The 11,953-nt window shown below is 28.4% G+C and overlaps 1 protein-coding gene across 6 annotated transcripts; it reads left to right on the top strand.

Moving 5' to 3' along the window:
* The first annotated feature begins 2,260 nt into the window (after positions 1-2,260).
* On the top strand, positions 2,261-8,809 carry LOC119681111 (small integral membrane protein 14-like). Of its 6 annotated transcripts, none has more exons than XM_038094195.1 (4): positions 2,261-2,276; positions 8,244-8,347; positions 8,429-8,474; positions 8,539-8,809. In XM_038094195.1, exons 2-4 carry the CDS (start codon positions 8,267-8,269, stop codon positions 8,742-8,744), a joined length of 333 nt encoding a protein of 110 aa, XP_037950123.1. In that variant the 5' UTR covers positions 2,261-2,276; positions 8,244-8,266; the 3' UTR covers positions 8,745-8,809. The 6 variants fall into 6 exon arrangements, with proteins under 6 accessions (XP_037950123.1, XP_037950122.1, XP_037950121.1 ...); XM_038094194.1 differs by lacking the exon at positions 2,261-2,276 and adding an exon at positions 2,278-2,335; XM_038094193.1 differs by lacking the exon at positions 2,261-2,276 and adding an exon at positions 7,883-7,965.
* Positions 8,810-11,953: the final 3,144 nt, after the last annotated feature.

Raw genomic sequence — 11,953 nt, 5'->3', positions numbered from 1 at the left:
AATGCATTTTTATGTGCTGATTTGCGTTTCGTATAATTATTATTAAGTGAAAGTCCCTAACAAGAGAAGTACTGGGGGACAATTTGCTAAACCATCAACTCATAAGAAAATAAAACTTATATATGGCTATAATTTTTAGTATACTAAGTCTGATAACTTCGCAATAGTTATGATAAAGTTAAGAATATTTTTATGGTAGTGTTTTGTGTAAGCAAGGCCGGATTTTTTTAACACATACTCAGAGATAAGGTTTTATTTTTATCTCACTATTTTTTGAATTTGGACGAAAACATTTTTTTTTTTAGTTTTAACTAGTATAAGAAATACTAATAAGCAATTTATAAGAGAAAATACAAAAAAAATATAATTAAAGCAACCATATATATGTACATATATATTTGGTAGCGGGTTCTACTTTCCCTTAAGATCGAGTATAGCTGTTTTGCGCTTAAGCTGTTGCTGATGAACATTAAGGGCGTCTTTGTCAAATTCTTTCGCTACATTGGTAATGATTAGGATATGTAGATCGCATTGGATGTCACAGGATATCAAAATCGCAATGAATGTCACAGGATATGTAAATAGCATTCGATGTCACAGGATATCAAAATCACAATGAATGTCAAAGGATATGTAAATTCCAATGAATGTCACAGAATATGTAGAACGCAATGGATATCACAGGAAGTGCAGATAGCAATGGATGTTACTTCAAAAATATTTTACTTCGTTTACATGTGGAATATTTATACCATTTAAATATGTATATATAAGTTTTTATAAGTTATATTTCTTATTGTAAAGCTATTGTAAATGGTTTTAGCGTTATTAAGCTTAATGCTCCCCTCTTTCATCCCATGTCAATATAGAGAGCCAATTGCCAATTGTAAATTAAGGTTGGTAGTTTCAAGTCTTAAGATGTTTAGCTCTGCGATTGAAAGTTTTAAAACTAACCTGGTAGGTTGGTTATTTTTGTAATTTCTATTTTTAGAATAGAAAATATTCATAGTTTAATGTTTTGCTTTACCAGGCTTGAGCATTTAGACAAAACTCTTCAGTTGTTTCGTTTATTTCCTCTTCTTCCCAACAGCTTCTACATTTCTGATTGAAGGAGAGACTAGGCCCATAGCCAAAAATGCACATTGGAAAGGTTCTTTGAGTTGATTTTAGCAATTTAAAAAAAATTCATCGCAATATATAATCATTACATAATATCTTAGAATCATTATATATCAGTTACAGTTAGGGTTTTCGGTGTAAATAAGTTTTCAGTTAAGCCAACCGAACCATCAAATATATAATTACTTTTATTATTGAAACGAGCTATTTTATAAATTGTTAAATGACACACTTTTTTAAAAATTAGTTTTTTAACAAATTATTTATATGCACAAATATTTTAACTATATTCTAGTGCTTTTCGTATTCCGTTTTAGGAAGTATTCGGAGAATCCGATTAATCGGATAGTAAACGACATCTCCAGAGTTCAAAATTAAATCGAATCTGGAATCTTTGAATATCCGGATTTGCGATTATTATTCACACTGAAATTATTCGCAGACTTTGTGAGCAAAAGATAAAGGAAAAGCACCAAATATATGTTTATTTATTTTATTTTATTACATATTACTAAATAAAAAATTTACTTTATTTATATACTTCAAATTTTTAAGCTCAAATAACTTTATTAATATTTATGATTTTTTATATATTAAAGATATGCAGATCTGAGGTCAGTTGTTGCTTAGTCTTATGAAGTGATAAACAATAACCCAGTCAAGGTGGTTATGAAGAAAGTTCCCAGTTAATAGAGAATAAAAGTGTTCAACGGCACTGGCTCAACTAGCCTCAATACAATTGATGAAAATTTGAAATGCAATATAAAATCTATATTTATGAACATATTATTTGTGTTATTTTCTTAACAGAAATAATTTTCCATCATAAAAAAATGCATATTAGTAGGAATTAAGAAGAAAATAAATATGCATGTATATTATGTCAATAAGCTATGAACGAATAACGAGCATTTTTAATTTTTCTGCATTGACGCTCTTTTTATTAATTTTAAAATTTGTTTTAAAATAATTCTTAACAATTGCTTAAACATAGCATATTAAATACATAGAAAACATAGCCATAGTATATTTGTTACAAAATACAACACTGTTTTTTTTTGCTAAAACTGTTATTTGCTCTTTTCTTTTTGCTATTTTCCTTTTGCTATTTTCTGTCATTCACTTTATACTTCAGTAGCACTTCTGTGAGTTTGTTGGTAGGATATGTTGCTATATTGTTACATTATAAACAATTTATTTAAATGCAAATATTAATGTAATTTTTTTTGAAATTGTGTCAGTAATGTCTTAAATTGTATTTTGAAAGTGAAAAATTAATTGAATTTTTTTGTTATTAGCAAGTAATTACATCATAGAGAGGGCGGTACTTAAATTGTTAAAAGTTTCTCTTCTCTATATGCTTGTAAATAAATAAACGTTAATTATATAGTAAATGCAATATATGGCGTTCGCCACGATTCAAACTGGTTTAATGTGTACAATTTAATAATAATTTCTTTAAATTACTTTCTTTTAAACATTTGTGCTTATATTTCGATATCAATGAGTGCATATGTCATTTATACATAATTAGAATTTTTTAGTTTTTGCAGTTATAAATAAGCAAAAAGTTGTTATAAATAAACAAAATATTGAAATTTGTTTAATTGTAAGTTTTTATTATCATAAACATTTGCAATTTTACAAAACGTTCGTTTCTTACATCTTCATAACTGTCGGAAAACGTTAGAGATAACATTTAATTTAATTATTATTTAACTATAAATTATTTTGTGTTGTATTTTTTTATTTTACAGAAAACATTTGCAAATAATTTTTATTTTTAAAAAAAAAAAACAGAAACGAGAATTTTTTATAGCATTTTTTTTTAAAGGAAAACAAACAATCTGTTTTATGGCTTTTTTGCCGACGTTTTGGTTTTGTTTAAAGTAAAAAATACAATTCTTATCGGGTTAAAAAAAATATTAGATTTTGTGACACAATTTATATACTTCGATTTTCAAGGTTTTCCTGAGTTCGTGATTATTTTGTATTCACATTTCACTCTACACTTGAATATTTTTTTAATAAAGTTCTAGTTTTAATTATTTTAACAAATAATACTGTATACACACACACACACCCACGCCCATATATGTACTCTTAAGCCAGCGAGTAAAAAAGGGTCGCGTAGCGAACTTCAGTTACATTTAACTGTTTTTGTTTTTATTTAATGTTGACTTATTCTTAATTATTTATTTATTATTAAAATGTTATAAATGTTAACTTAAGTTAAAAATTGTCGCCCGTGCGACTCGTGGAGCAACATTAGCATGACTTTCTCAGTATTACGGTCCTAGATGAGGCTATATACACAAGATACATGCAATAAATAATGTCTCTACAAAAAAAAAGTATTGAAATTTAAAAATTAAAAATAGAAATAGAAATATTTGATTCAATTATTCTACAGCTGGTTTGTGATTTCGTTCTAATATCAACACAGCAAGTGAATTTGTTAATAAAACATAAAGTCAAGTACGGCTTTGAGTCAGTTAGTTAAGGTGCGCTGACTCTAAGTTTCAAATTTGGCAGGGTACGAGTTCGATTTCTGGTACTTGCAGTCTCAAAAAATTATTTACGAATAATTAAATACAAGAACTACTTCCAAGAACACTCGATATTTGGCAATACTCGAAAGAGCTGTATTATCAGCCAAAAATTCAATTATTTAAAATAATATAAAATGAATTTTTGTTGTTGTAGTTCACTACTGTTCGAAAAACCTCTTTATTTTTATTTATGTAATCCTTTTCTATATAAAGTTCTCAAGTTTTTTGACTTCTTAATTAGAAGTGCTCTATGAATTAACTTTATTCTATGATTGATAAGATTAGAAGTCGAAAAGTTGCGAAACGATAACTTTATATAGAAGAAGACTATATTAATAAATATAAATTCGAAAACAGTTTTTTATTTTAAAATTTTATATTAATAGATTTTTTTTAGTGCAATGCCTTATGCACCGTCATACCGGCCGTCGTCGGAATGGTGTGCCCGACTACTAAACATTAATATGTAGTATATGGCTAAAACATCTCCTCTTAACCGAGACTCATTCCCCTCGGAACCACTTTCGCATTGATTCAAAAACGAAAGCCAAAAGCCAACCTCTTGTGATTTTCGATTTGCGTTCAAACCTCCACTTTCTCTTAATGTCTGCACTATTTATTAGCTTAGTTTCTGTTTCTCCTTTCTAGGTCTAATTTTTTCGCTTTGAGGACTTAAATCAGACATGACTCTATTGTTCGCCAGCTCTTTGGCTTCGCTTCTACTATATTTTCGGGATTTAGTATTCCAAACATTAATAATTAAATTTAATTGATAATCAATTTATACATTATAAGTGTTTAAAAAACTTACTTTTTTTATACTCTTCGTTCCACCCTCATTACATTATTTTATTCAATACTAAATCTCATCATTTATTCCCAATCCCTATATTATCTCTTTATCAGTTTAGTAGTATATGTATTTCTGCTCTGCGGTTCCCTATAAAAATCTACTGCGTAAAATAGTGCCAATCACTTACTAAACGTCACCATAGACGTTCGATTCCTCCAAAATAAGTGATTGTATAAATAGCTTATGAGTAATTGGTAGAATTCAGATATCATCGTAACATTAATGAATATGTGAAGAATAGTAGATAAAATTTTCACGGTTAAGAACAAAAAATCGCCACACATGCGCTCAGCTATAAATCGTCTTAGAGTTTGGTCACATCTGAAGACTTTCCTGTAATAAAACTGTCGACTAAAAAAAAAGGAAAAAAAATTCTAGATTCTAAGTAGAAATCGTCTTACAGTTGGACCACTTTTGAAAACTGTCCGTTTATAAAACTGTAGAAAGAAGAAAAAGATTATTCATTTAAGATAATCTTCCGTTTATATCATTTGAAAAAAAAAAATGGTTATTAAATTAATAATGTAAATTCAATCAATACATACCGATTTGCCTACATTTACACATACCTAAATTGTAGACGTCAATTTATCCCTTTTAGAAGAAGGGACGGTGTAGCTGGTCATCATTATGTGGGTCCTCTTTTTCTTGTGGAAAATCACTTCAGGCACCCTTTATGGAAGAAACAGACCTTCGCTTCCCACTTGAGTACGTCTATGATGCCACAAACTAGTGGTTATCAATCCAGATTACTAAAAAATTAACAGCGTTGCGTGCAATTTCGAGATTTAATTCTTCTACTTTGACAGTTGCGTAGACAAGATTGTACTAAAGGGAGTATATACTATAACATTTTTTTGGCAATGTTTTTGCAGCTCACTAAACTAATTAGACTAAGATTTAACAGTAGTTATATACATATATAACTCCTCAATAACTCGAAGTACCATTTTGCAAAGAAAGGGTTCGACTAATGGAGATTTTTTTTATAATAAATTGCTCTCTAAATCGTATTGCGCACTATTTAGTTCGAGTTATAGAAAATTCGAGTTATAGAAGTTCGAGTTATGAAAGTTTGACGGTATATGTATAAAGCATTCTTATAAGTGTTATTCTCAAGTTCCTGTCATAAATTTACTCTGATCAAAAATTTAAACTATTTCTTCTATCATTTCTTTTTCCATAGTCGATAACTTTCTCAAGTGCTTCTAAAGTTTCATTATCAAAATTTCTACTTACTGGTACTATCATCTAAGCCCCATATAAATACGTTACTATTCTTTATTTGCACTTTCTATTCTGGAAAATATTACGCGGAAAAGAATATAATGATTGACGAGTAGAAGTCTTACGCTTAAAATTATCAGAAGAAAACGTGTCTGCAATCACTTAAAAAAAAAAAATATCTATTGTTCGTGGTAAAAATGGAAGCTCTGTTTTGATAGAAGCATTCTTTCATAAAAATAATAGGTATATTAATTAAGTTGCTTTGTTATTTGTATTGATTGAATTTCTTAGTTTCTATTAGCTTAAAAAAGTATTATGTATCATTATGAAATGAATTTTTTTCAATTCTTCAACTCTCTTCACAAAATTTATAGGAGTATTCGCGCCTGTTAATGCGTTCAGCTGTTCATAAAACAAATTACTTCCCGTATTTACAAGGCATATGAAATGATACAGCCTCTCTAGCTAAGTGAGAAGAGATTATTTCCTTTACCTTAATTTGCCTATGCACTCTTCAGTATTGAAGATAGATATTATCTATGCTTCAGTGTTGATGCTTGTTTTGGATTACCATTATTAACACTATTTATTTGTGTAGGTATATTAAACTACCTCATTATCTTATGGTTCTTTTATACAGAATTGAGTAGGACGGAGCGTGCTGGAACGGGAGCTGTCGACCTAATCTCAAAAAATAATCTCGTTTTTATTCGAAAGACTAAATGAGCTTTGTTTGGTAAGGGTTAGTTGTAGCACAAAAGATCTATTTTGGTGACAGTATTTTGTATCTCTGAGAACTTTTTCCCTATTATTAATCGATTCAGACCTTCATATAGCATAAGTGTGGTTTAGAAGTGAATATTGTTTTTTGGGAGTAACAAGTATTGCTCAGGAGCTACCGAGTAGTGTTCAGGAGTAAACAGTATTGTGCAGGAGTTATAAGCGTTCTTCAGAAATAACGAATGTGGTTCAGGAATTACGAATGTTTAGGAATAATGAATGTGGTTCATGAATAACAAATGTGGTTCAGGTATGACAAATTTGTTCAGGAGTGAAAAGTATTGTTAGGGAACTATACTTGTAAGTGTTGTTCAGGAATAACGAATATTGTTTAGAAGTGTTCTTCAGAAGTTATGAGTGTTGTGTGTGTTACGAGTTACGAGTATTGTTCAAGAGTTACGAGTATTGTTTAGAAATGAAGCGTTGGTCAGGTGTCTAAACTATTGTTTAGGATTTATGAATAAAAATTGTTTAGGTTTTACAAGTTCAGGAATAGCGAGTGTTATTTACGAATAACGAGTGTTATTCACGAATAACGAGTGTTATTCACGAATAACGAGTGTTATTCACGAATAACGAGTGTTATTCACGAATAACGAGTGTTATTCACGAATAACGAGTGTTATTCACGAATAACGAGTGTTATTCACGAATAACGAGTGTTATTCACGAATAACGAGTGTTATTCACGAATAACGAGTGTTATTCACGAATAACGAGTGTTATTCACGAATAACGAGTGTTATTCACGAATAACGAGTGTTATTCACGAATAACGAGTGTTATTCACAAATAACGAGTGTTATTCACGAATAACGAGTATTATTCACGAATAACGAGTGCTATTTCACGAGTAACTAATGTTATTTACAAATAACGAGTAACGAGTGTTATTCATGAGTAACGAGTTTTATTTAAATTTAGTTACAAATCGTTTCTTTATGAAATTGGTATAACAAGAAATTGGTATAGCCTGTAGAAAATGGACCCAACATCAAATTTAAATAATTAAGAATAGGACGTTGAGAAAAAAATGCTCACTACTATCAAAATCTACTGTTATTAGATTTGAACCAAACTTTATATATATGATAATACGTATAAATTTATATATGATATATTATTATTCATATTTATATGTGAGTTGTATTGAAAATGTCTTTTAATGTACGAGTTTAAAAAAATGTGTTTATTGAAAAAAAAACATCTATGGTTTTAAGTAATTATATTTTTTTAATAATTACAAGCGTTTAGTTTTTAATCAGAGAACCCTTCTTCTCCGCAAAGTCTGGATAGTCTATAAAATGGTATAAAAATTTTGTTTGTATATTTTATCAGTTGCTTTCAGTTTTATATTCTTTTTAAGCGTTGGGAAGTTCGGTTGAAAAGCAATTAGTCTCAGTTGAGTGGAAATCTACTTTGGCTTTTAAGTTGGTAATCAGTTAAATTTTAATGGTTTTAAATTGTATACATTCAATGTGACACGTCAGTAGAATTTCATTTTTGCACAGATATAGAATAACACTTTGGAGAAATTTAGTTATAAATAAAGCTGTAGCCAGTGCTTGGAGCTTAAATCTGACACTAGCGATAATATAAACAAAATTTCGCTAACAAAAAAAAAATATTTAAAAAAGTAGAGGAAAAAATTGTATTTTAATATAAAAAAAGAAATTAATTTTAAAAAATTAAACAAAAAATATTTTTTGCAGTTACAAAACAAAGAATTGCAAAAATGTCTAACGGAGGAGATGAATTTGATGGATGCGAGTGTGTCTGGAGCCATGAATTTGTAATGCAACAGCTACTGGCACTGGTAAGTTATCCACCTACTTTTTTTTATTTATTTATCTATTATTGTTTATTAATAGTAAATATGATTTTTTTTTTTTTGCAGATGCGTCGCAGTCAAACAAATTGCAATGATGTGGAATGTATTGATGGTAAAAATGATATATTTCTCGTATATATACTTTATTTATATATATATGTGTTTTCTATTTTTAGTATCTGGACGTTTACAGCAACCAGCTGTAGCACGTCAAGATGATAATATTGTTATGATGGTTATGTTTATGATTCTTGCTGTAATCATGTATTTAATACGCCCCGAAACTTTATTAAAGTTTACAAATACCAAACGTCGTACTCCAGATGGAGATGAACGTCATGGGGATCCTCCTCCACCACCAGCACCGCCAGCTATTCATTAAAAATACAATAAGTAACGAATTTATAAAATTTATATTCCGTTTAAAAAAAATATATATGTTTTATAGTAATACTTAATCAAATTATAGAAAATTATACATAATCAATCTTACAGATATGTCTAAATATTTATATATTTAGACGGGCTGAAAAAAAAAATATCTTAACACAAACTAATTCAATAATTTATAAAAATACGTATTTGTAATATTATTTTATTATTATTATTTATACGCAATTATATAGTAATTGCAAAGCACAAAATGATTACATTTTTAATAAAAATTTATATTAAATAAATTAATTCCCTTTTGTTAAATTGTAATCTGAAAATAAGTGTTAAGTTAAAATATTAGATTTTTTAAAAGCTGTTGGAGTCTAATAAGTACAAAAATTCTGAACATAATTACCTTCAGTAATTTAATCAATATTTTGATCTAGCTTTGCTAGGTTTAGCTGTAAAGAATGAACTTTTATAGTGGCCCTGATGACAGGTTATAGCCAACTAAGAAATCGTTTTAGTACATTAAATATTACCTTCAATGATTCTTACCTTAGTTGTGCTGAGAACGAAGAAAATGCTTTACATGTACTTTGTCATTATTCAGCGTATTCGCAATATAGATTAAACTTCTTAGAGATTAACTTTCTAAAGCCTCTTATACATTAATGAAATCTATTTTTTAATGAGTATTTAAGGGTTTATTAAAGCTTTATTTATTATTAATTTGAAATCCTCTAATCCTCCATCATCCTTCTCTATACGGTAACGCGATGGGAAAATAGGTTCAGTTGGATCCATAGGATCGTCGTTCCACCCTAAACTAACTTGGTACTAATAATTTCTACTTTTTGGCATAACATTTGATTTTAGTAGTATTTCAAAGAGAAAAATAAGTTTATGGTAATTTTGTGCGTACTATAATTAACAAAATCAAAATTTAAACTAATTAAAAATGAATTAATTACATTTTATAATTATATAAAGTATTGAGCACTTTATTTTAAAAATTTTATTTTATTTATTTTATGTAAATATTTACAGGATAATATGGTGTAGATTAGTTATTATTTTGGGGGGAATACAATGCATACGACTTAAATGATCTATAGTGCTTAAGAATTGTTCATACTCCAACTTCATATTCTACATGATTTAGATAATCCTCTACTATTTCTTTTGTATACATATTGCCATCCTATTATGTACTTGCTTATCAATGGGCCACGACGACAATATTGACAGGTGGTATGTTGTGCTAAAGAACACTGTACATTTCTCAAGATGTTCAAGATGCATGAACAACATAGACTTATCCGATTCATCAAAAATAATAAATAGTTTAAAAGAGAGCAAAGCAATCATTAGAATCACTTAACAGTAAAATGCTACCCATCTATGTTTCTCTATGGAACTGTGTTTACATATAATAAAATTGCAAGTATTATGATTAAACATATGTACTGATTTATGTAATGGTATATAGATTATAATATCAAAAGGGATCCAACGAATATGTGAAGTATGGATTGTAGTCATTCATCAAAGATGACAAACGACCTTGCAGGGAGTGAAGTGTCTATTAGGATCACATAACTGTAAAACGGATCTAATTTATCTGAAGAGGACCTACTATAACGCGTCCAATAATTTAAGTTGCAAATGTTAAAATTAAATTTAAATAAAGATATTATATTTCTAAAGATATATACAAACGGATACAGTACGTTATGGTACCGTCACGATTTTTATGCCGTATATCAGCATTTTTTTAAATAATTTTATTGAAAGTTAACTCTACTTTTTCTATATAAAATAGATATTAAAAATAAAGGACAAGATAAAAAAAGTTAGTTTTTCCATCTTGAGCTGTCTTTGTTTACTCTATTTTTAACTGTCAGTTTTTTTTAACAAAACCGTGATGCCAATTGTTCTGAATACCATACTACATCTATTTGTCTTATAGTATATACCACAATGATAATATATAACATAAATAGTACCGTACCATACCGACTTGCTTTTGAGCATAATTTTGTTGTTCATTATAATATCGTTCATACCTCACCACGTTTATAATTTTATCATATTAGTTGTTTTAACACTTACTTAAATTGCTATAACAACCCATAACCGTGTTTCGGTCTGACGTAGCGTGTCCCTACAAGCGTCTTTGCTGCGTCCATACCTTCTCCAGTCTTGTATATCAAATGCGGTTAGTACTCTCTTAATTTAATCACTCCATTGGAGACTCAGTTTATCTCTACGCTTTCTTACTTCAATTGCAACCTCAAATACTTTTTTCAATGGAACATTTTAATCCATTCTCGATATGACCAAGCCATCAAAGCCACTAGGTGTAAATTCACTGAAGCATATCAATGTCTTAGTAAAACCTGTATAGCTCGAGGTTAATTCGGTTTAGGTTGTCATCGTCAATTCGTAGAGTAACAAAGATCTTACGAAGAACTTTTCTCTCGAAAACTCCTAGTGCTGCTTCATCATTCTGTTACAGCGTACATGCTTTTGCAACATATAGAAGCACAAATAAAAAGTTGTTTAAATTATTAATTTTCGAATATATTGAAGTTTCAGGTTGCTAAGAACTTTCATAAATCCTTGAAAAATTAATTTATATGTATATGTAAAGTAACTAGGAAATATATTTTAATTCTATAACTGCTATTTTTTATACATAATTTTATTTATATTGTTCGATGCCATTAATTAAAAAATTTCAATAATAAATAATAAAATTTACACAATCTTAAATAATTAAAATTAATTAAAATTCTAATATCGTATGACCATCTTATATATAAATGCATTTAAGTATTGATTAAAAAACAAAGACAATGATGTTAAGAATCCTTAATTTTTATGTTAAATAAATTACATGCATGCAAGTTACAGATATCACAGTCAATTACAGAAAGATAGTATTACTGCTCATCAATGTGTAAATAAATATAACAATTTATTACTATATATAAGCTATTTACAATAATAATAGCATGTAAAATGTATTCAATATATAGATATATCTATAGCATAAGCTGGTTGGCTTCTATTGCATAAGTTTCAAATTTATATACAATTGATATTAAATTAAGTTACTTAAAAATGTCTATAGAGTCTGAATTCAGAGTACTTTATTGCATTAATCTATAGACAACTAACATTATTTGCATCTTTCTCTACTATATGAGA

The sequence above is a fragment of the Teleopsis dalmanni genome, chromosome 2, assembly GCF_002237135.1.
Source record: "Teleopsis dalmanni isolate 2A chromosome 2, ASM223713v2, whole genome shotgun sequence".
Classification (NCBI taxonomy): domain Eukaryota; kingdom Metazoa; phylum Arthropoda; class Insecta; order Diptera; family Diopsidae; genus Teleopsis; species Teleopsis dalmanni.
This window is presented reverse-complemented; position numbering and strand designations above follow the sequence as displayed.

Bases quoted from the DNA above. Each gene is read 5' to 3' on its own strand.
- LOC119681111 (XM_038094195.1), top strand. From the start codon at position 8,267: ATGTCTAACGGAGGAGATGAATTTGATGGATGCGAGTGTGTCTGGAGC. The intron at 8,348-8,428 runs GTAAGTTATCCA...TTTTTTTTGCAG, and splicing joins TGCAACAGCTACTGGCACTG to ATGCGTCGCAGTCAAACAAA. The intron at 8,475-8,538 runs GTAAAAATGATA...TTCTATTTTTAG, and splicing joins TGATGTGGAATGTATTGATG to TATCTGGACGTTTACAGCAA.